The sequence below is a fragment of the Terrapene carolina genome, unplaced genomic scaffold (assembly GCF_002925995.2).
Source record: "Terrapene carolina triunguis isolate 2854851 unplaced genomic scaffold, T_m_triunguis-2.0 Scaffold33891, whole genome shotgun sequence".
Lineage (NCBI taxonomy): Eukaryota > Metazoa > Chordata > Testudines > Emydidae > Terrapene > Terrapene triunguis.
The window spans coordinates 6,326,073-6,348,641 of record NW_020698242.1 but is presented as its reverse complement, the minus strand read 5'-3'; the positions used below and the strand labels follow the sequence as shown (position 1 = coordinate 6,348,641).

Genomic DNA, 22,569 nt, shown 5'->3' with positions numbered 1-22,569 from the left:
CACCTTTTCTTTGAGTTGTTGTGAAGTTTAAAGTTTGGTACTTTAATCTATCAAATGCCAGTGCACATGAGACTGTGATGCTTTCCAGGGCAGTGTCACGGACTCCAGGCGTGCCAGGTGGCATCAGATGGGACCTTCTTTGGAGATCCTTGTCCTACATTGGGGAGCTACTTGTCTGTTCAATATCACTGCATGGAAGGTAAGTATTAAAGTTGTAGCCATAGTGCCCATACTGTACAATGTTTTAACATTATGACTGGTGACATAGCTCCTTAAAATAGTTTAAGAAGCTAGAGATGGGTCTGAACCAAGAATATCAGACATGGATCTTAAATTCCCCAGTATTGGGATCCATCACACAGAGAAAGCCCCGAGTGGAGAAGTTCAGGTCCAGATCAAAATTTCCCCCAAATCCCAGGGGTTCCATCTATACTGTTCCAAGTTCAGGTCCAACTTTAAAGACAGACATTTGCTTTCTTTTATAATTTAATTATATGTGTGTGAGTGAACTCAGTACTTGTGAAAGATCCTGGCATGTTAGCAGTGGAGATTTTAATGTATCCACATGTAACCTTTCTGCCAGTGGTGTTGGCAGCAACAAGGGCCAGATCCTTATTTTAGGGGATTTTCAATAATTCCTTAATTTTTGGTTCGAACCCTCATCCAGTAATCTGGGAACCTAAATCACTCTGGAGCCTTTGCTAGGCAAATCTGTACCCACTCTCAAGCACAGAGGTTTAAACAAATGAATTTTATTGGGTGGGAAGAGAAAAAGAAAGGTTAGGTTGATCTAGGACAAATATTTCCAGTTCAATACCTTCCACCACCCTTTACCTCGGGCTGCATAAATCACAGTCCCAAAGAATTAGACCCCGAATGGCTGATGCAGTTTGTTCTGCCTCCCAGTCTCCCATCTCAGTTCTTTGGTCCCCAGCTTCCTCACTCATAGTTTGTGATTCCAAGAGTCCAGGAGGACAACCAGGGTCCCTGTTTCGTAGGCAGCTCTCTGATTTCAGCAGCTAGGACAGGGAGACTCACCAGAGTCACTAGGCTGACAGACTGTTCCTATGAATTCCTCTGTTCTCGCTGTAGTGCTGTAGTGCAACTGCTCTCACTCTGCTGCTCTCCTATTGCAAGCTGTGACCTGCGGGTGAATCCAACGGCTGCTTTGCTCTGCCTGCTGCTCACGTGACAAAAACTGCTGCAGGGCTCTGACCTCTGCTTGCCACTGGCTAGACAACTGGAAGGCTCTGGTGATCTCTGCTCCCCTAATGCAATTATAGCTCTTAGCTTGGCTATTCTAGATATAAGGGGACCAGTGGTGTTATGAACCCCTCAGAATCTCTACTACCCAGAAACAATGCACGTTCTTTGCCCTTTCTCTCTGGCTTTGTCCAGGGCCTCTTACCCGACTAGGGTTGCCAACCCTGACTGAAGCTATTCCAGGAGATTTCCCCCCCCCAACATGACATAATGTCATTTTCTTAAAATAGCCTATCAAAATCTCCCGGATTGCTTTCACTAGTCACCAGGAGATTGATGCCGATTCCAGGAGACTCCAAGGCCAATTCTGGAGGGTTGGCCACCCTATACCCCACCTCAGCAAACATCACTTTCATCAGGATGACCTCATACCCAGTCATTGTCCAGGCTTTGCCCAGGGGGGTTCCCAACAGGGTAATCTCAAAAATATGGGCCCCAAGTACAAAACTTAGTCAAATTATATATCCCAGTGTCCCCAAACTACTTGCAGTTAATATGTAAATAAGATACTGCCTCACACAGTTAACTCCCCTTGCTCTCCAGTAGATGACAGCAGAGAACAGAGTTGATATTTAAATGAGGTACTGCCTCATTTAAACTCCCCTTGTTCTCCAGCAGATGCCATCAGAGAGCTCACTCAGTTACCTCCCATCTCTGGTAGGCGTCAAGCCACAGGGCTTACACAGAGAATAGGTGTAGCTGAGGCAGTAAATAGCACAAGTATCCTCAAAACTGCCTCAACAAAGTGGTTCAGCTGTGACAAAGAAGGGCCACTCCTAAATTTCCATGGCCCATTCAATCCTTGGCCTCTCTGCTAAGAAGTTATCAGTTAGTGTGACATAGACACTTGTCCCCTCAGAACTGAAATGAGTCCACCAAACAGCCCTCAGTTAGTGCTGAACTGGGCTGGAGTAGGACCAGTGATCCAGAGGTGAATCTATAGCCTATTACCAGTGCCCTGAGCTACGCAGTCCCCCAATTTTTTTTTCCCTTCAGCTCCGTATTCTCAAGGAAGGCTAGGTTGGAACAGTGAAGCACACTCTGGCAAAGGACACGGCTAAATACAGATTAATTGCATAAAAAGGTCACGTCAGATGACAGCTGTATAGGGCTTTGAATAAATATATATGACTAGGAATCTCAGGTATGTACAAAACACTCAAGAGTATAATTATGTTTCAACAGGAATCAAGACAAGCAAAACCAGGGAAAAATCAACTTAGTACTTCATGTCTTTAATTCCCTCAATTGTCTTAACAAGGCAGCAATTATCGAGCAACTGTGCTTCAACTAAGTCCAGATGCCAACAATATATGAAAACAATTTTACAATGAGCAGGTGATGATGCTGTGCTCTGTGCATTATGTTTTACAGGTTTGCAACTGGCCGTGACTGATACGTGCTTTATCTTTGAAAATATTACAGTTTCTCTGAAATGGCTACTCTCTCCCTATTCTGGCAACCTCTCCTGTATCATTAGCACTGGAGACGGACACACTATTGATCCCTATTATCCTCTAACGTAAGATGAAGCTTTTATACATGATTTTTTAGTTTTAGAGGCTTTGATATTTTGTGTTTCAAGTCGCTTAAAATTAGATGCTGCAAACAAAGCAGTGACAAGACATGCCGGCAAGATGGGTGGATTTTGCTGTAACTTGCTTTGAAATTGTTAAAAGCAGCAATGCCTATTCTGTCAAGCTGCCAGCCATGATCTTTCATGTGCTCAGTATGAGTGAATTCCTTTTCTTTCTAGTGGGCTTTCATCTAGATTCTGTACACACAAAATTATTGAGAAACCTGCTGCCCTTCTAAGGAGAAACTGCCAAGGAGTTTAAGGCTAATATTTTGGGGGTTTTTTTTCAAAGGGTATTTTTCCATACCGGATATTACTGAAAATGGTTCCATGGTGCTTTGTTTATCTTTATTTTCTTCTAATTCCATGAAAACTTGGATTCTTCATTGCTGACAATTTTAAATCAATACTGGATGTTTTTCTAAAAGTTATCCTCTAGGAATTATTTTGGGGATGTTCAATGGCTGGGGTTATATAGGAGGTCAGACAAGAGGGTCACAATGGTCCCTTCTGGCTTTGGAATCTATGAACTTTTTCTTTTAGCCACCAAATATTTTTCTGCAGTATTTGAAAATCACACTTTGCTGCATTGTTCTAGTGCAGGGAAATCCAGAGAAGGAATCAGCCTAAAAACTCATCCATCTACTTACATAATCCAAGATGAGCGAAATGAAAAATCAAAGAGCAGAAAGGGCAAAAAGTAAAGTGGCTGTTAAACATTCTTTCAGTGTTAATAGCTTAAGGTGTTATTAATGACACAGGTAAAGAGCTTTATAAAAAAAACCCAGTATTATTTTTAGTTTGACCATGTCTCAGCAAGTGAACATTTTTTATTGTTACCTCATTCCCTCAATCTCCCACTAACCCGGTTTGTCTGTTTCTGTCACCTGTTGTGTCCTGTTTGACACCTAGACTTGGTGCACTCTAGGGCAGGGATTGTCTCCTATGGCCTTGTCTTACTCGGAAAAAGTGGTCCAGTTGAGGTTGTGCTTAACTCATCTCAGCTAACTCATGCTAGCTAAATCCTATCTAAACTCAACCTTTTTCATAGTCAAGATAAGACCTTTATTATGTGTCTGTACGATGCCTACTGTAATATGACCCTGACCTTTGATTGAGCTTCCTAGGTGGTACTGTAATAAATAAATAGTTAATAAATAATGGTCCCAGGGATATTTATTTTCTCATTTATTTGCATTCCATGGTTTATCTCACCTCCTTATTCTGCTGTGGGCTTTGAGCAGGGCTAGACAGTATGGGGAGAGATTTTCAGAAGCCCTTAAGGGAAGTAATTGGGACTTGTGACCCTAAACCCCGTAGGTGCTTTGGAGTATTTCCCCTATGTTGTTACAAAGCCCAGTGGCTGCAGTAGCCTTTTCTATAGTAGTGTGCCTACCATTAATGCTGCTAGTAGAGCTGCACCAGTGTTAGCAGTGAGAAGACATTTTTGCCAACAAATCTAAACTATCACGAGCAGGACATGGACAGTCTGAGCTAGTGGTTGGAGCAGGAGTTGGGAGCCAGGTCAGATACCAGGAGATCAGATTCTGAGATATACCAGAGGGCAGACTGACAGTCAAGAGGCCAGCAGGGATTACCAGGAGATCAGAGTCAGGCAATAGGAGTAGGTAGCATCAGGGAAGCAGTCCGGGGGGGGGGGGGGGGGGGAACACTCACTTGCACGGACAACTTCCTGTTCATGGTTTAAATAGAAGCAGGGGACCAATCAGGACCCCCGGTGTTCCACCAATCAGATCCCAGGACTGGAGTCCTCTGTTGGAGTTCAGCTTCTAGTTCTGAGGACTTGTTAGCAAGTCACTGGGTAGCAGGTTGGAACTTACTGGTGCTTCGAGACCCGCAGTCCCCGACCCAAGTGTAGATAAGACCATGCTTAGGAAGAGGAAAATAGGCCAGCACTGGGATGATCTTGCAAGATGCTGAGTATCCTCTGCTCCCACTGACTTTAGCAGGAGGTTAAATGGGGATGAAAAATTGGGAGGGAAGAAATTTAGTGTGATCATCCTTGACATACCATGTTACAACATATGAGCTGGGGACAGGGAGACAAACTTAACCCTGGAATAATACGCAAGCAAAATAGGAATCAGTGTGGTTGCAGGAGATAACAATCTCCCGTAGAGCCATAATTCAGGAATGGTGGCCATTGCTTTCAGAGAATACAGCTATAAACCTCACAGCGCAACCTTCCATGACAATTGGATGTTCCCTTTGCATTTTAAGCTTGTCCAGCAATGTGACACACCGGTATACCTCCCCTGGAGAGTTTACTGTCTTCGTGGAATGCACAACCAGTGAATGGCACGTTACAGCACAAAAACTGGTGACTGTTCAGGATAAGATGGATCAGCTCAGCATTACTGGGTGCTACAGCAAGTATGAATCAGGAAACAGTTCTCACTGCAGGACCCTGTATGGGGAGATGTTATGGATCCAAGTTGAACTTAATGGAGGTGAGAGTAATCAGTTTGCACGGTTAAGTAGCAGGTTCAGTGGGCACAGGCTGAATCTCCACTAAGCAAATCTGTATTTCTTTAAATGAAAGCTTTCACTAAATGTTAACTTTCTCAAACTAACTTCACCCCATCCCTGTGCTAGGGAGGCTATGTTATAGCTTCTGCAACACTTCAGATGTGAGCACAAACCTTTTTCTCTTCTGGATATGTCTGACAATCAAGGAGCGCACAGGCCTAAAGAATACACTCTGCTCTTATTGGCACTGTGTTTAATAGTTAGAGCAGGGACACTGGTAGTCCCATCCCTTGGTTTCTGGCTCTGCACAGACTCGTTGTGTGACCTTGAGCAAGTCACATACCCTGGCTGTGCCTCAACTGCCCACGTGCATAAAAAATATAACAATATTGACTTACCTCAGATGGAGATTGTTAGGATTAATTCATATTTGTAAAGCATTCTGAGAACTTTGCTCTCAAGGTTCTCAGCTAACTTACATCAGCATACAGCCACTACAGTTATTAAATTGCTTGTGTGTGCACACTTGTCTCCTTGTGTCAGTGGTGCACGTCGTCACCAGGAGCACTTGTATGGATTGTATTGTCAGTGTGGGGCAAAGCTGCTAAATAACTGCAAAGGATGATAATTATATATTAGCGCTGGATAAATAATTCATTACAAATCATTTATTAGATGAATTTGTCACAAACAGACTGATTTTTCTCAAATGTATTTGTTATTCAAAATTATTTACAGAATAATTTCTATAGATGGTTCTTGGTCTGCAGCTTGTGTTGAACATTTTCAATAATCACTATTCATGCTGTTTTGATTGGACACATAGTGCTTGATCCTGCCAGGGAGCCGGGTGAACGCTCTGGCTCCAATCCAGCATGGCACATAAGCATGTGTTTAACTTTAAGCACAAGTCCCATTGAAGTCAACAGGGATACTCAGAGCCTTAAAGTTAAGCATGTGCTTAAGGGCTTTGCTGAATCAGGGCCAAAGTGCTCAGCACCTTATAGGAACATGTCCCATGACATATCTCTAGTCCTTGACTGGGTGATCAGAACTCTTAGAATAAGGCTTCTGGTCTGCATGCTCGTGATTAAGAATTCAATATTATTTGCTTGAATTTTGTTGTTTCCACTGACATTCCTTCCTTCATTTGTTAGAATATTCATAAAAAGCAAACACAAAAGGGGCACAAAAACAGATGAAGTGAATGAATTTAAAAATTGAGATGAATGTTTGCAGAACATTGTTGCAATAGTTGCCTGGCTCGGTTATTTATGCACCTGAATGTGACAAGGAACAGGTAGAGTTGGACGATCTGTGACCAAGTTCTAAAATCCTACTTTCCAGGTACTGGAGTGACCTACACTGTAACAGCTGACAATACAACTCTGATTGAATCCAGCGCAAAGGAAGGAATTGTCCCTCACAATCTGACGCTTGATGGTACCTCTCAGCAGCTGATTGGCCCAGGGGTGCATCAACTGGAAATCCTGGCAACCAGCAACACAACAACATCTGAGATTTCTGAAAGCATTGCTGTTCATTTAGTTGAACCTATATCTGGTCTTCAGGCTGCATTAGCCTCCCACACACTGGAAATGGGAAAAGACCTGGAGATAAATGTCTCCGTGGCTCATGGTGCACCAGATAAGCTGAAGTTTGAGGTGGTCGGGTCTAATGAAACTTACTCTCACCAGAAAGACAGCCCTAAAGGAGAATCTAGAATATACAGGATTCCTGTTCATACTGAAGGTACAGCTCACTAGCCTGTTACTTTTTCTCATACACAAAGAGTCTGAATTTTTTTTTTTTTTACTTTAGATTAAGGAAAGCAAGAAAGAACAAAAGTCAAATCTCCATGCGAGAGAGCAGTGTCTGTATCTTCTTTGCAACAGGCTGCAGCAATTCTGAGAACAAAATAGCTGCTGTCTCTGCACACAGACTGAGTTCAGATAGACTGAAAGGTGTCCTACATAGGAGACACGAGCATCACAGTTTCAGAGCTATATAGGCCACATAGCAGATACTGTATTTTTTCTCTCCTTTAATATTTCTTTGTAATTCTTTAATAAGGCAAATCAATAGTTACTGTCAAGTCTCAGTTTGACAAGACGTTTGTTGTGTGTCTGTAAGAAGGATGGGACATGCAGCTTGTTGTGCCCTCTGTGTGGCAGCTGTGCAGTTACATATTTTCTGTTTTCACTTCTTTGATTCAAGCAATTATTTTTGTGCAGCCTAAAGGCTCAGTGCCAGTTCTATACCAGTGTGACTCCGATGATTTGACTGGTGTCAGGTCAATGCAAACTTGGTGTAACGAAGTGGAGAACTGGGCCTTCAGTCTTTTGTTTTTCTAACAGATACAAGATCCGATACTTAGCAGCTATGTAATGACCAGAGCTGGGCTTTCTGGCATTGCAAGACATTGTACACCAGGCTTCGTACCATGACAGTGGTAGCACAACTTTCAAACTCTTGATGTGAGACAGTGCGGTTAAAGTGTTCTGTCTGGTACCTGGAGTTTGGAGAGGGCCCCACAATATCTGCAAGGCAACTGAGGGGCACACACTGTGCAAGCACATTTTGCTGGGAGGGCGGGGGGACAGTCCTAACAGACTCGGAGCGAGACTTGAGGCAGAAGCCACATTGTCTGGATGGAGTTGCTCTGATGTGGGTCGTCTTGGACTGGCAATCACACGGGACGGTTGTGTGTTGGCCCTGACTCCAGCTATTCTGTCTCCCTGGTGGGGATATTGTGAAAAGCTGCAAGTGTAACCCTCTCCCACTCACTGTGGTGCTCTCTCCCCCTCTAGTGGTGTCTGGGCCACACGTAGAGGTTGATAAGCCTGCCACAGCTTGGCAAACAGTAGATTTTGCCTTTTAGCTCAGGCAAGTGAAGCTCGTGCTTTTAGATTTAGAGGTCACAGATTCAATTCCCACTGCTGCTGACTCACCCAGAGTCAGGGTGTTACAGAACCCTATAACCTGGTGGAGTTTGCGATCCAGTGAAGTTCAGTTTGGAGGCAGGCAGGTTACATTGTTCCTGGATTTAACAATACCATGGGATAGTTGGTGCTGAGCTGTTTTCTGGGTCCGGAATTGGTGTAAATAAAACTGTAGTTGGAGGCTCAGAAGAGGGACAGAAGAAAGAGTTCTTTCCTCTGGAGCTAATTTGACTGAATTTTATTGGCCAATAATCGTAATTCTTGTAAAATCCCAAGAGCTCAATGATCAGATAACCCCTAAATAACTTATTTTAAAGATGTAGTTTATTCCAGTATTGCCTAGTAATTCACAAGTGAGGAAGAGGATTTCTTCATGAAGGCCTGGAACACAAAGTTGGATTTTATGACTCAAACATGTAGCTCCAGTGCACTGCTGCTGCTAATGCCCGATCTACCTTTGGCACCCTGTCCTTCCTAGGTACATTTGTGGTCAAGGTGCGAGCTATGAATGCCTTCTCGAACATGAGTCTGGAGATTGGGAGCATCACCGTATTGGCCAACAATTCTCTTAAAGAAGGTAATAATGCTTACCTAACACTGCTGTTTGCAATCATATTCTGTGACCCTTTACAATAAATCAGTTCACTGCACAGAGTGTTTGCATGGTCTGTACACAGGACTCTAATAATTGCTTCCCTCCAGAGCCAGTACTGATAATCCTCTTGGACACTCTGGGGAAAGAAACCAGAGCCTACATATATACTAATTGACTCTCTTGCTGCTAATCTCAGTAGAGAGGCAAGAGACTGACTAGGCATGGAGAAGGAAAAACATGCTCCTCACCCAGTACGGGAGTCTCCTTATATAGGGGAGGAGGCAGGTTGGCTATGCAATACAGGGAAGCCGGCATTGCTCGTTCTGGTATTGTCTCATTCAACCCCAGTTGCACTACAGAACCATTGGAAGTTTTGCCACTGACTTCAATAGAGCAGGATCAAGCCCTATATAAGAAAATGAACTTCCAAGGACTGTCCATTATGCACCTCTTACCAGCTCTCAATTCACTTTAAAAATAAAGTGAGAGATACAAGAACGTATAACATTCTCAATTTAAAAAATCCTTCACAAAAAAAGGCCAGTAGCTTCTTATTACTTTTGCCTAATGACGAGAGCTACCCTGGCTTTGAAGTGGTCCCAGGTTGGGGTCTCTCCGCACAAGGGTACACATTGCACATGTGCTGTTTGTGCTAGAAAGAATTAGTTACAGATGTGGCCTGGGAAATACCTCCAGATGTTGTGTAATACCTGAATCTCAGCATAACGTGAACTGCTGTTGACAAATAACATGCTGCTAGATAGCTCAAGTCGCAGCTACATTCCTACTAGTGTAAAGATAGTGATACATTTGATCCAATGAACGAATGGGCTATTGTAATAACACTGAGCCCTTAATTTCCACTGCTCTTTCTCAAATTGTCTTTGCACCCCCACTTAGGCTGCAAGCTCTTTGGGGCACGGACTGTCTTTTTGGTCAATGTTTGTAGTTAGCACAATAGGATCCTGGTTCATCATTAGAGCTCCTATGCACCATGGTAATACAAATAAAATTCTGATTTTTATTTCACTTGCACCAGTTTAACTCCATCAACTTCAACGAATTTACTCCTGATTTACCCCACTGTAAGTGAGAGGAGAAGCGGGATCCTCCTCTTTATATTAGTTGCTTGTTGTTATTATTTTGCCCGTTGCAACATTTCTGCTTATCATAACCTGGGAGTTTGATTCCTGTAACCCTGACTTTCAAACAGATTGCAGGCAAATCATGATTTATTTAAGTCATAATGCTCAGTCACTGCTGTCTGGCAGCCTCACAAATGGCAGTAAAACATTCTGTTATCTTCTTTATATTTAACAGACTCGTCTCAGAACAAAGGCAAATCCAAAGCAAACATCCGAAAGACAAATGTGAGTATTGTTCAAAAGGTATAACCTTAGGCGGAAAAGCTAAGAAATACCTCTTGGTTGTTAAAGTACTGCCTGAAGAACATTTGCAACACACATAATTATGGACCCGATTTTCCATGTTGCTGAGTACCATCAACTCCTGTTGACTTTATTGGGTTTAAGAACACAAGAACAGCCATACTGGGTCAGACCAAAGGTCCATCTAGCCCAGTATCCTGTCTTCCGACAATGGCCAATGCCAGGTGCCCCAGAGGGAATGAACAGAACAGATAATCATCAAGTGATCCATCCCCTGTCGCTCATTCCCAGCTTCTGGCAAACAGACAGTATCAGCTCCAGGCACCAGCGCAGGAAGCAGGTGCTTGGGGCGGCCAATGGAAAGGGGTGGCACGTCCGGGTCTTCAGCGGCAATTCGGCGGCAGGTCCCTCAGTCCCTCTCGGAGGGAAGGACCGCCCGCCAAATTGCTCCCGAGGATGAAGCAGGGCGGTAGAGCGGCCACCGAAGGGCGGCCGAGCGCGGCTTTTTTTTTTTTTTCTTCGCCTCTTGGGGCGGCAAAAAAGCTGGAGCTGGCCCTGCAAACAGAGGCTAGGGACACCATCCCTACCCATCCTGGCAAATAGCCATTGATGGATCTAGTTCTTTTTTTAACCATGTTATAGTCTTGCCCTTCACAACATCCTCTGGCAAGGAGTTCCACAGGTTGACTGTGCATTGTGTGAAAAAATACTTCCTTTTGTTTGTTTTAAACTTGATGCCTATTAATTTCATTGGTGACCCCTAGTTCTTGTGTTATGAGAAGGAGTAAATAACACTTCCTTATTTACTTTCGCCACACCAGTCATGATTTTATAGACCTCTATCATATCCCAGTCTTATTAATCTCTCCTCATATGGCAGCCATTCCATACCCCTAATCATTTTTGTTGCCTTTTTCTGAACCTTTTCCAATTCCAATATATCTTTTTTGAGATGTGACGACCACATCTCCACGCAGTATTCAAGATGTGGGCGTACCATGGATTTATATAGAGGCAATATGATATTTTCTTATTATCTATCCCTTTCTTAATGATTTCCAACATTCTGTTTTTTTTTTTTTTTTACTGCTGCTGCACATTGAGTGGATGTTTTCAGAGAACTATCCACAATGACTCCAAGATCTCTTTCTTGAGTCGTAACAGCTAATTTATACCCCTATATGTATAGTTGGGATTATGTTTTCTAAGGTGCATTACTTTGCATTTATCAACATTAAATTTCATCTGCCATTTTGTTGCTCAGTCACCCAGTTTTGAGAGATCCTTTTGTAGCTCTTCGCAGTTTGCCTGGGACTTAACTATCTTGAATAGTTTTGTATCATCTGCAAATTTTGTCACCTCACTGTTTACACCTTTTTCCAGATCATTTATGAATATGTTAAATAGGACTGGGCCCAGTACAGACCCCTGAGGGACACCACTATTTACCTCTCTCCATTCTGAAAACTGACCATTTATTCCTACCCTTTGTTTCCTATCTTTTAACTAGTTACCAATCCATGAGAGAACCTTCCCTCTTATCCCAGGACTGCTTAGTTTGCTTAAGAGCCTTTGGTGAGGGACCTTGTCAAAGGCTTTCTGAAAATCTAAATACACTATATCCACTGGATACCCCTTGTTCACATGCTTGTTGACCCTCTCAAAGAATTCTAGTAGATTGGTGAGGCATGATTTCCCTTTACAAAAACCAAGTTGACTATTCCCCAACAAAATTATGTTCATTTATGTTTCTGACAATTTTGTTCTTTTATTCTTTACTATAGTTTCAGTTGAGATGCTTAGCACATCACATGACTGGGCCCTCTAAATCTGAGGCATTGCTACCTAGAATATTAGATTAACATAGAATCCACACTTTATATCTTTGAGGCAAATACATTCTTTAGATCTGTTCTAAAGCTCTTAGTAAAAGCCAGCCAATAAAAATAAACAGACTAGAAAACTCATTTCTCCCAATGACTGATCCTACTTGGACTGAAATCCTCTTACAGTTTTTTAAAAAGTCAACTAATTTTTTTTAATCCAGCTTCTGAGAAGGTATTCATTAAATAGAATGTCCCAAATTTATTTTTAATGCCTTTTTACATTGTTTCTAAAGATTTTTCTGCCCCCGTTGGTGTTTATAAGGGTCTTTTCAGCAAAGGAGAAGCTAACAGTCTATTGAGAGTAAAGGATGAAATTCACGATACCTTAAGTACAGTCAAATCCACAACATTAAACGAACTGTAAAAACTAATTAAAAATAATGGTTTTGTTTTCTTTGCAGTGTAATAATCTTAAGGGTTACTTGTAACTATAGCAAGTACAGAATTTCACACGGAAATGATTTTCAAGACAACAGTATCCCTTAAAAACAGACTTCACTCAAAACAGAAACTATGTCAGAAGAACAGGAGACATTACTCATCTTTATGGCTAGAGCCATTATGTGTCAGAACGCTGAGAAACAGAAAAAACACATCATTATTCATGTGTGACCTATTGTAAGAGGAAGAATTGTCTGGTGGTTACAAGCACAAGACTAGGAGTTGTGACATCTGGGTTCTAGTCTCAGATCTCCTATAGACTTTCTGTATGACCATGGACAAACCATTATTTAAGCTGATTGGGGGCCTAATTTTTTTAGCCCTGGCTCTCTCTGCTAATAGCACACTTCAAATCCCTTTTTCTTATTCATTATAAAATAATGAAAGGTTAGACATCTGTTCACGCACATTGCTGCTCTAATTGGTACTTTCACTTCTTGTTTAGGATGACAAAAGGAAAAATAAAATATACATTAAACCTAGTCGCCATGTGGATCCGTTCACAACAGTTACCCTTGACTGGCCAGATGACAATAATAATTCTACCTTCACCTGGGCGTGTGGTATGTGCAGTGCATGTTTTGACTTTTTCCTACCATTAGCTAGCTGCCTAATGGTAACCTCACCATCATACTGGATGTGCTGTGCCAGTCTGACTGTAGGAGGGTATAGACCCCCACCTGGCTTTAAACAAAAGCTACATGCTCGTTGTACAGTCAAAATATCACGCTTCATGCTAATTCCACCATACTACTACATGGACCCCAGTCTAATCTTCTCCCTAGGGATGGCTGCTCCTCGAGCTCCATCTCTCAAGATGTGTATCCCCAACCCTGAGCCCCCTCTGCCATGGATCTACTTCCACCTGACCCATATTCAGAGTCTTATGAGGCAGCAGTAATTAACTGGCAGCTCCCAGCAGAGTTCCAACGCCTGACTGCAGAGGGCGACGGTGCTGTCAAAGTATCATATCCCCTTTTTACACTGAGGAGAAGCAGGCTGGCTGTATCTGAAGCTGGGGGAGGCTTCTGTTTTTCTGCAGCAATGAAAAAGCATTCAAAGTTTAAAATTGGACCGGAACTCCAGAGATCTGGCTTCTTTCCTCTGCCACTGGGCAGATGGGCCACTCTGGTTAAGTCACTTCACTTCTCTGTGCCTCAGTTTCCCCATCTGTGAAATAGGGATAAAGGAGCTTGCCTCCTTTGTGAGGCATTTTGAGATCTACGTCTGAAAATCGCTACAGACGAGCCAGATATTATTACCAACATTAAAAAGGAAATGTTTGTGCAGGGGCTTGCTGGCCTGGGTGGCAGGAATGTGTGCAGCATCAAGTAATCCCCACTGACCAGAGCATGGCACAGATCCCGCCTGCCTGCCTGCCCCCGCCAAACTCAGCGGTGACCCTGCAAGTGATAGTCAGAAGCCATGGAAAAGAAGAGAAGCAGGACGAGCAATGTCTGTACGTGACTGCCAGACAAGAACTGCGCCCAGAAATCAGGTCTGCCTTGGAACCGTAGTACTTATTCCCCATTCTTATTGCTACATTTCCTCCTGCAACCACTGAAATCAATGAGAGTAATGAGCCGATTTTCAAAAACATCGAGGGGCCTATCTGCATCTTTAGGCATCTAAATACCTTTGAAAATATGGCCCTTAGGAGCCTAAGTTTCATGAGACTTAGGCCTGGTCTACGCTACAGACTTAGGTCGATGTAAACTGCCTTATGTCGACCTAACTTGTAGCATCTACACTAAAATGCAGCTCCCACTGATGTAACTCGCCCACTACACCGACTTAATAACGCCGCCTCTGCAAGAGGCGTAACACTGAGGTCGATGTATTCAGGTCGACACAGTGACACTGTAGACACTGCATTGCTTACATAGGCTGTTGCTGCCTTTCAAAAACGGTCCCACAATGCCCCACACTGGCAGTTAAATTGGTGCAAGCGCTCTTGGTCAGGCCGTGCACCGCTGACACCAGGAGCGTAGTGTGGACATGTAAAACCAATTCAATTACTGCAGGGGCTGTGCATCGTTGTAACTTAGATTGATGTAATTTTGTAGTGTAGACTTGCAAAATTTTGTAGTGTAAACTGAGCCTTCTAAGGCCTGGTCAACACCTAAAACTTAGGTCGACTGAGCTACATTGGTTAGAGGTGTGAATTTAAGAATTCTTCCATTGACCTAGCAACCACCTCTCAAGGGGGTGGATTTAGTACAACAACAGAAAACTCCCTTCTGTCACTGTAGCAAGTGTCTACACTACAGCTGTGCCACTGTAGCATGTGCAGTGTAGACACATCCTCAGTACCTCTGCTCCTTTTGAAAATAGGACATAGGCTTCAAAGTCACTTGGGAGTTTTTGAAAATGTTGCTGTTTGTGACTTCTATGTACCACCTGCCTCATAACCCACGAGTTCGGCAGATTCCGACCAAAAGATGGAAAAAATAAGGTGGGCTTTTAGCTGGGAGTACTGTCATCTGTTGGTGCATAATTATTGTCTTGCCTTCCTTCTAGGTGTGAGAAAAACTGCAAGCTAGTGAATGTCACTGCAGAAGTTGCTTTGAGAGCCACCATGCAGGAAGGCTCCCACGCCGTACAATATAACTGGTATTTAGATAACACATTCCAGTCAAAGGTGAGATGAGTGGGTTGGTCAGGAATGCTGCACCCACAAAAAATAAACACCCCGATTGAAAGGAAGCCCTTTGAGGTAGGGGTGGGGGTGTCTCCCTAGGTACCTTTAAGGCATTTGCTGCCAGTGGAGATAATCATGATAATTGCATGTGTAAAAGCAGGCACACAGTTGCACATGCATTTTTCACACAGATTTCAAATCTTGTCACGTATATTCAGGTGGACGAATGTTTCACCAAATATCATTCATTCTTTGTCACTATTAGTGCACCGTACTCCCATGTATCATAGCAGGAAAAACTCCTGCTGATGTCAACAGGTATGTTTTTTTAATAAAGGTTTCAGAACTGGGTCTATAGACAATGTAGCACACAGAACTCTCTGGATGGAAATCACAGTAAACAGCCTCTTCTGCTTTGTTAATTTTCCTGTTGGGTTTTCCAGCCTCCCTCCCTCTCTTCAGTCTGCAGTCTGAAGGGTTTCCGACAGAGCTCCTTGACTTTGCTTCAGAGCAACAGATCTACATTGGTATTGAACAGCTCCTTTCTGCAGGCACACGGAGAAGCATTTCGGATTAAAGTAACAGGTGGGGAAAGCCAGAGTTTCAAAAACTCCACCGAGATACAATCTCTTTGCAATATGGAGACATCGTACACAGTAGGAGAAGAAACATTTTAAAGGACAAATATGCTGTTAAATAATTTGATGCACTGAATGCCATTATGTTTACAGTGACTCTTTTCTTAATTTTGCCAGAATATGATGTATAGTATGGTACACACAAAAGCACAGAGTAGAGGTGTGGCAAAGCTGCAACTGAAACACATCTCTGGTGGCTATATGTGGTATTGCAATAGCTGTGCCTCAGTTTGTCCTGTGCGTTCTATGGCCGATTTCAGCCATTGGTGTGATCTGGCCTTCCTGCCAAAGCAGGTAACAGAGTCCAACCCTTCTCAGGGTCTCAGAGTACTTCATTTAATGTCCACCAGAATGTAACAAAACAACTGAATCTTCAGCCCATCTGGGCTCAGCTGGGTCGCCACCTTCTTTTCAAACCATCCCAACACCAGCCCCAGGTCCCGGATTTCACTCTCACCGCCAAAGGTGGTCACACTCTCCCGCCACCCATGGTTTCAGGCAGGCTGCAGTCCCTGATCAGCCCCTATCTCCAGTCAGGCTTCCAGCTCAGAGCTCAGCCACCCAGGCTTCTCTCAGGCCTCAAGAGAAAGCTCTCAGCTACCATTCCTCCCTGGCCTCTCCTCTGGCAGACCTTTGCTTCTTCCTTTATGAAGACCCAGCCCAACCCTAGCTGTGTTTGACCACCAATTGGGCCAGATCCCCCTTCAGGCAGGAATGCTGGAACAATTTGTACAGTGGGGGTGCTGAGAACCATTGAACCAAACTGTAATCCCTGTATATGATGGAAACCACTTCAAGCTAGGGGGTGCCTTCAGGTGTAGCCTGGTAGGTTAATTGGCCTCTCAGGCCACTTTAACCCTTTTGTCACCTGTACACCCCACACAAGCAGTAATTTAAGGTGAGTGAGGGCTTGTCTATATGAACACTTAGTTTGTGACAAGTTGGGGGGGGGGGAAATCTACCCCACAATGGCATGCTCTGCACCAGGGGTCTATGTGGACCCTGCTGCCATTTGCTAAAAGTACCCTAGTGCACTTTAGCCTACTCCCATTTCAAAGCAGAGTAGTGCCCAGCTGCAGGGTCCTTACAGACACTTAGCACCTGGCAGGCTAGTGCGGGGTATATTTACACTCTAGCTTGCCACAAACTAAGTATTCGAAAAGACAAGCCCTGATTCAACAACCCTAATCCAAGATGATATTAATCATCTGATTTGGACACATCTGGACATGGCTCTACGATGAATATTCAATTTTATAATCCAGCTTCTCTTTACACGGGAAATAAAACCATGTTTGTATAGTGCTGTCTATGCTATAGATTAGCCTATGAAGATATCTCAGCTCTGGTTAGATAACATTGCCACTCCCAGAGCCTGAACAAACTGCATCATTATTAGCATATGATGCTCAGTGGTGCTGAAAGTCATCAGAAGATGATCACTGATGTTTTCCCTCTGAACTTTCCAGCAATGACTCAGAATAAATATGGCGACGAAACTTACATTGTCAGCATGGTGCCCTCACCAATGGTCCCAGTCTGTGCTATATCCCCCAAGGAGGGATCGGTGCTCACCAGCTTCACAATCTCCTGCAGTACTGCCTGCTCGGAGGACTCCTGCCCCCCTGCACACAGCAGTCTGCTCACGTACTGCTTCTACCTGAAATCAGGTATGTTCTGGGGCTGGTTTGTTTGAATGGCAGCTTCCCTGTGTGTGCACCCAGCCTTGTACTTCCATCACTAACAAGAGCACAGGCGTAACCCACTGCTGCTGCTGGCCAGATAATAACTGGCCGGTCTCATACCCTCAACTCGGACAGAGTAGCCCCTTGTTCTGCACATAGGGTTGTTCACTTTAAACTTGTGGAGAAAGATGCAGCCCTTGCTCAACCTGGCCCTATGACAGCGGAAAGAAAAACCAGGTACGAACAGGGCATATATGTATAAGAGGGCCATGACCTTTATGATAGTTTCCCTTTAGAAACTGCAGGAGATTTTTAAAGGCTCCCTTTAAGGATTGTGGAATCACCTTAGGCAAGGAATCTGAATTTAAGGGTCATTATTAATTTTTCCACAGAGGAGTTATTTTAATTTTGCAAATCAAAGCAAAGAGACATGATTCCATGGTGATAACTACAGGCCCAATCCTGCGCGGCGCTGAGTGTCTCTTTGGAGGATGCTGAGCTGTTCAGTAGGGTGTGAAGTATATGATGGGTAACACTGTCTTTCTCTTTCAGGCTCTCTCCTGAACTGTGGCCCACATCCTGAACTCCTATCGGTATATCTTCCCCTTGGAGAAGAGGAAAATAACTTTGTTTTACATGTTACAATTACTGTCAGCAATAACTTTGGTGACATGGTTCAGACTGATGCTACTGTCAAGGTACACGGAAAAATCATTTCCCTTCTAGGCCTCTCACTGCCAATAGCTAAACCTGTGATTCTGGGGGATTGGCCACCTTCCAAAGCCTCCTCTCCCCATTCTATACCCATTACTCTCTTGTGATCCACAGCCACCATCCTCCATCCTTCTGACGAAGGAGGACTAGACAAGCTTCCTTGTAGCATCCCATGTGCAGCCAGCAGTTTCTTCCATCACAGTTTGTTCAGGCCAGAATTTAGGGAGACAGTGAACAGCACAGGCTATGTATAGTTAGTCTGGGAGTTAAAAAAAACAGAAAAATACCAGAACCTGTCTCCAGGGGGCCCAATTATAAATCTTTATATTTATTAAAAGAATGTGCACCACTGCTTCATCAGTGTTACTCAATGGAGTTACTCATCACTCCGCTGATTTCAATGGCATCATACTGGAGTAAGACTGAAGTACTGCAGAGGTGAATTGGGCCCTCTCTCTCTTCTCTAACATGAAGGATACTACTACCTATCAGTATCTTTCTTTAGTCCGTCAGGTGGACCAAACCAGATGCATCTCTAGAAGAGACTGTAACTGTTTTGTAAGTTAAGAGTTGGAAACTTTTGATCAAAACATTTTTTCAGATGAAAACAGAATATGTTTTTTAAACAAACGCTTCTGCAAATGTTGTTTTCTTTTTCCTGGGTGGTTCTAAAGACGGTTGGAAAATTTCATTGGAAAAAAAAGATCCCTGAAAAAAGGGGGAACAAACTCAGTTTCTTGATCAGCTCTCATTATGAACACCGCTAGGATGATAATGGAGGTTGTGAAAGGGTAATAATACCAGCAGGCAGCAGTAACAATGCTGTGGGCATGTCTAATTGCATCATCAGGTTCGACGTGAAGATATGAACACTGGGAACCAGACCCTGCAGGCCACTCTAGCTGAGAAAGCAAATGCCATCCTAAAAGAAGGAAACAACAGCATGTCCCTGTTCCAGCTGTATAAGTCAATGTCTTCAGTCCTTAATCAGGAGAGCCAGGGAGAGACCTTTAATACATCTCTGCAGACCGACACCCGAAGGGAGGTCAGACAGTGGTTTATTTTCTTACACTACAATGATGCATTTTCCGTTTTCTGTAAAGACCATGGACGATTTCTTGAGTAGCACCAAGGGCTTACAAACCTCCTTCCAAAGTCAATGGGAGTTGTAGGTTCTCAGTATCTCTCAGGATTTGGGCCAGCATTTGCCATAGGTTTCAGCTAAAAAGAAGCAGCTGTTCATTTCTCACCACTGGCCCTTCTGAGTCATTGACTTTTCACCCCTTCCATATCAACATTCTCCCTCTTGGCTATCCCAGCACCACCTCCCTGAGTGCTGCTAATGGCATTGCACTTACCCAGAGACTGACTGCGGGAAGCCAGTCCCTACTAAAGCTAGGGCACTGGCCCACCAGCAGCCAGTGGGGGATGCTCAAAAGGGGTGAAATCTCTTCCCTACCCCAGGCCCCTTAGAAATAAGAGCAATCCCTCTGTGATTCTCCAAACCCTCTCCCCCTGGACTGAGGTAATAGAGCCCCAACATCTGTCTTGATTCTGAAAACCCTAAGTAAAACTGCATGCTAAAAACATCATTCACGTTGAATTTAGTGGGGATCTCTCAAGGGTGAGAGTACGGCTGGAGCAGGGAATTGGGGGTCAGGACTCCTGCATTCCCAGCTTGGCCACTATTTGTGGACTGGACCTGTTTGCCTGTGTGTGTTACACACCTCACATCAATGGGATGAGGCTCAGTTCAGGTGTGGGATGAGGCTCAATTAAATGTTTCCACTGCCTTGAGCTCCTCAGAGGGAAAGAGGCTAGAGAAGTACAACATACGCTGAATTCATCAGCTATGATTTGTTGTTCTTCTGAGCCAATCGTCTGCAATTCTGCTTTCAGTGGAGGTGGTATTTATACACTAAGGCCTATACATTCATCCCAACGGGTAGGAATTCACACAAGTAGTTTTCATTACTGTTAATGGATGTTATATGTGTAAATCCCCTGTGTCTCAGAGTGACAAAATATCCCTGTGATTATACAGTCAATAGCTATGGAAAGTGGCAATTTGCAAGTAGAGCTAATGCTAGCTTGAATTATCCATCCTGGGGAGTTTGTTTCTGCCATTAGATCTATAGCAAACTAGACTGTCAATATGCAGCAGTATTTACATTTACAGTCTCAATTAACATCTTTGTTTCTGTCTCTAATTATCTCCTTTCATCCCAAGCTGAGAGAGCTGATGCTGACAACTCTGGCTGCTGTTAATGTAACATCAATACAGACTGCTCTTAAGATGTCAGAGGTACTGAAAGAAACCACTTACAGGAGCGAAGAGCTCTCTTCCTCAGCACAGGTAAGCAGCGCTTTGATCCACATCTCCACCCACAGAACCACAACCCCTGGCCTTGGGAGAGCATCACTACTTGCAGTAGCCTGTTCTTTATTTAATGTTTCAAAGAGCAGGGATCATGTCAGGAGACAGTATTGTCTAGAGTGGGAGACGGGGAATCGGGGCTCCCGGGTTCTATTCCTGGCTCTGCCACTAACTCAGTGACCAAGCTATAAAATAGGTATAATAATACTTAGCTGTTTCACAGGTGGGGTAATTCATTCATGCCTATAAAGCACTTTGAGATCCTAGGATGAAAGGTATTGCTATATAAGTGCAAAGCTGAGTTATTCCAAAATCCATTTGACTTCATGCTTGTAACTTCCTGGCATTTGCCTTATTGTCATGCTCCCACTGAACTAAATGTTACAAGCAGCTTTCCACAAGAGGCGTTTCACAGCAGCAGTACCTGGGCATAGCTGTTCAGCTTTACCATAAATGCTAGGAGTCCCTGAATGTTACTTGAACAACATTATATAATCAGTAGATGGTGCTGTTTGTTTCAATGTTCATCCCAGTGTTTCTTGTGCTGTGCTGTTAGGGAAGCGAGTCAATGGGGAAGGGACAGAATAATTCTTTTGCAGGCTGTTGTTTTCCCAGTACACTAGCAATAAAAAAACAGTTTCTCCTGATTTCTGAGGCTGTTTCAAATGTTTCAAATGCAGCCAGGAAATGAGGCTGGAGTATTTCAGCAATGGCTAGTAACCAAGATAAAAATGTAGCTCAGTCAGATTCATGAGCAGAAGCTTAAGATTGAAGCTGCTGGGGTCGTAGATCTGAGGGATAGGCAGTGGCTGCACTGTGTAGTAAAATTTGCACAGCCCCTTGACCACTCTGGGCCTTGCTCCTGGCACTGTAATTATTACCTTGGTTTCATGATCACAAAATAATCAGTGCCTATACTTAGGCATAAATGGGAATGCACAGCACCCTTCTATCTGCAGTATGGAGCACAGGGCATGGAGAGAGGTAATATTTGTTGATAAACTGATAGGTTTCATGGAGAAAAAAATTGAAATACGTTAACTACATACATTTAACAATATAGTACCATTTCTTGGGTACCATGACAGGGACACTCATCTCTCGTGGGATGCTGCAATCCTTTTTCTCCCCCACTCTGGGCACCTCTGTAGGTTGTTCACCTCACTAGGTGAGTCTTCAGTGGCTCAGCCCTCCAGCCAAGTCACACAGTCCAACAGTGAATGGACCCCTAATGGTAGCAAAGAGTTCAGCACACTGTCTGCCCTCACCAGTGTCTTCAGCCCTGTCTCAGGGCCCCTTTAAATCCTGCCTTGCACTTGGGCTTCCCAACAGAGCCTGTCCCCTTCTTGGGTCTTAAGCCACTTTGCTAGAGGGCCAGTGGAAGGGACCTGGGCCTGCCCATTATTATGGGTGCTAGCCCAGGGGTCTTACTCAGAGCAGCCCTGTACGACTTCCCTCAGTTTGCTGCTGCTATTCCCTGGGCCTTTTCCCCTGTAGCCCCTTTCTCTTCACCCCGAATTTCTCAACTCCTCTTCCTCCTCACTGAATACAAGTACCACCAGAACCCATCTTGTGGCTCTCACATGTGCTCCTGTAACCAGGAAGGGGCACCCTTCCTTGCTTCTCTAGTCCCAGCCAGGAACTAACCTGCTTAGCCCCTGCAGCTCCTTTTATCTGAGGCTGGTGGGCTCTGATTGGCTTCTTCTATTCAGCCTCTCTAGGCAGGCCTAAAGGAAACACCTTCGTTGCTCCTTCCTGGAGCAGAGTGAGGTAGGACTGCAGGGCCTCCAGCAGGGGGCCCCGAAAGGCCAGGTACACCCCATCACACATACAATACACCAGGGGTCGGCAACGTTTGGCACACGGCTCGCCAGGGTAAGCACCCTAGCGGGCCGGGCCAGTTTATTTACCTGCTGACGCGGCAGGTTCGGCC

General features: G+C 44.0%; 1 protein-coding gene across 1 annotated transcript in view; it reads left to right on the top strand.

Moving 5' to 3' along the window:
• Nucleotides 1–22,569, top strand: part of LOC112106860 (polycystic kidney disease protein 1-like 2) — a 61,212-nt gene that overhangs the window by 9,848 nt on the left and 28,795 nt on the right. The window contains exons 4-18 of the mRNA XM_026663609.1: nucleotides 89–199; nucleotides 2,638–2,785; nucleotides 5,081–5,310; nucleotides 6,677–7,081; nucleotides 8,750–8,848; nucleotides 10,187–10,236; nucleotides 13,027–13,144; nucleotides 13,872–14,079; nucleotides 15,102–15,222; nucleotides 15,666–15,807; nucleotides 17,330–17,530; nucleotides 18,098–18,243; nucleotides 19,110–19,304; nucleotides 20,490–20,615; nucleotides 21,788–21,804. Coding sequence (XP_026519394.1) covers nucleotides 89–199; nucleotides 2,638–2,785; nucleotides 5,081–5,310; nucleotides 6,677–7,081; nucleotides 8,750–8,848; nucleotides 10,187–10,236; nucleotides 13,027–13,144; nucleotides 13,872–14,079; nucleotides 15,102–15,222; nucleotides 15,666–15,807; nucleotides 17,330–17,530; nucleotides 18,098–18,243; nucleotides 19,110–19,304; nucleotides 20,490–20,615; nucleotides 21,788–21,804 — 2,317 coding nt within the window. The remainder of the gene's footprint in view (nucleotides 1–88; nucleotides 200–2,637; nucleotides 2,786–5,080; nucleotides 5,311–6,676; nucleotides 7,082–8,749; nucleotides 8,849–10,186; nucleotides 10,237–13,026; nucleotides 13,145–13,871; nucleotides 14,080–15,101; nucleotides 15,223–15,665; nucleotides 15,808–17,329; nucleotides 17,531–18,097; nucleotides 18,244–19,109; nucleotides 19,305–20,489; nucleotides 20,616–21,787; nucleotides 21,805–22,569) is intronic.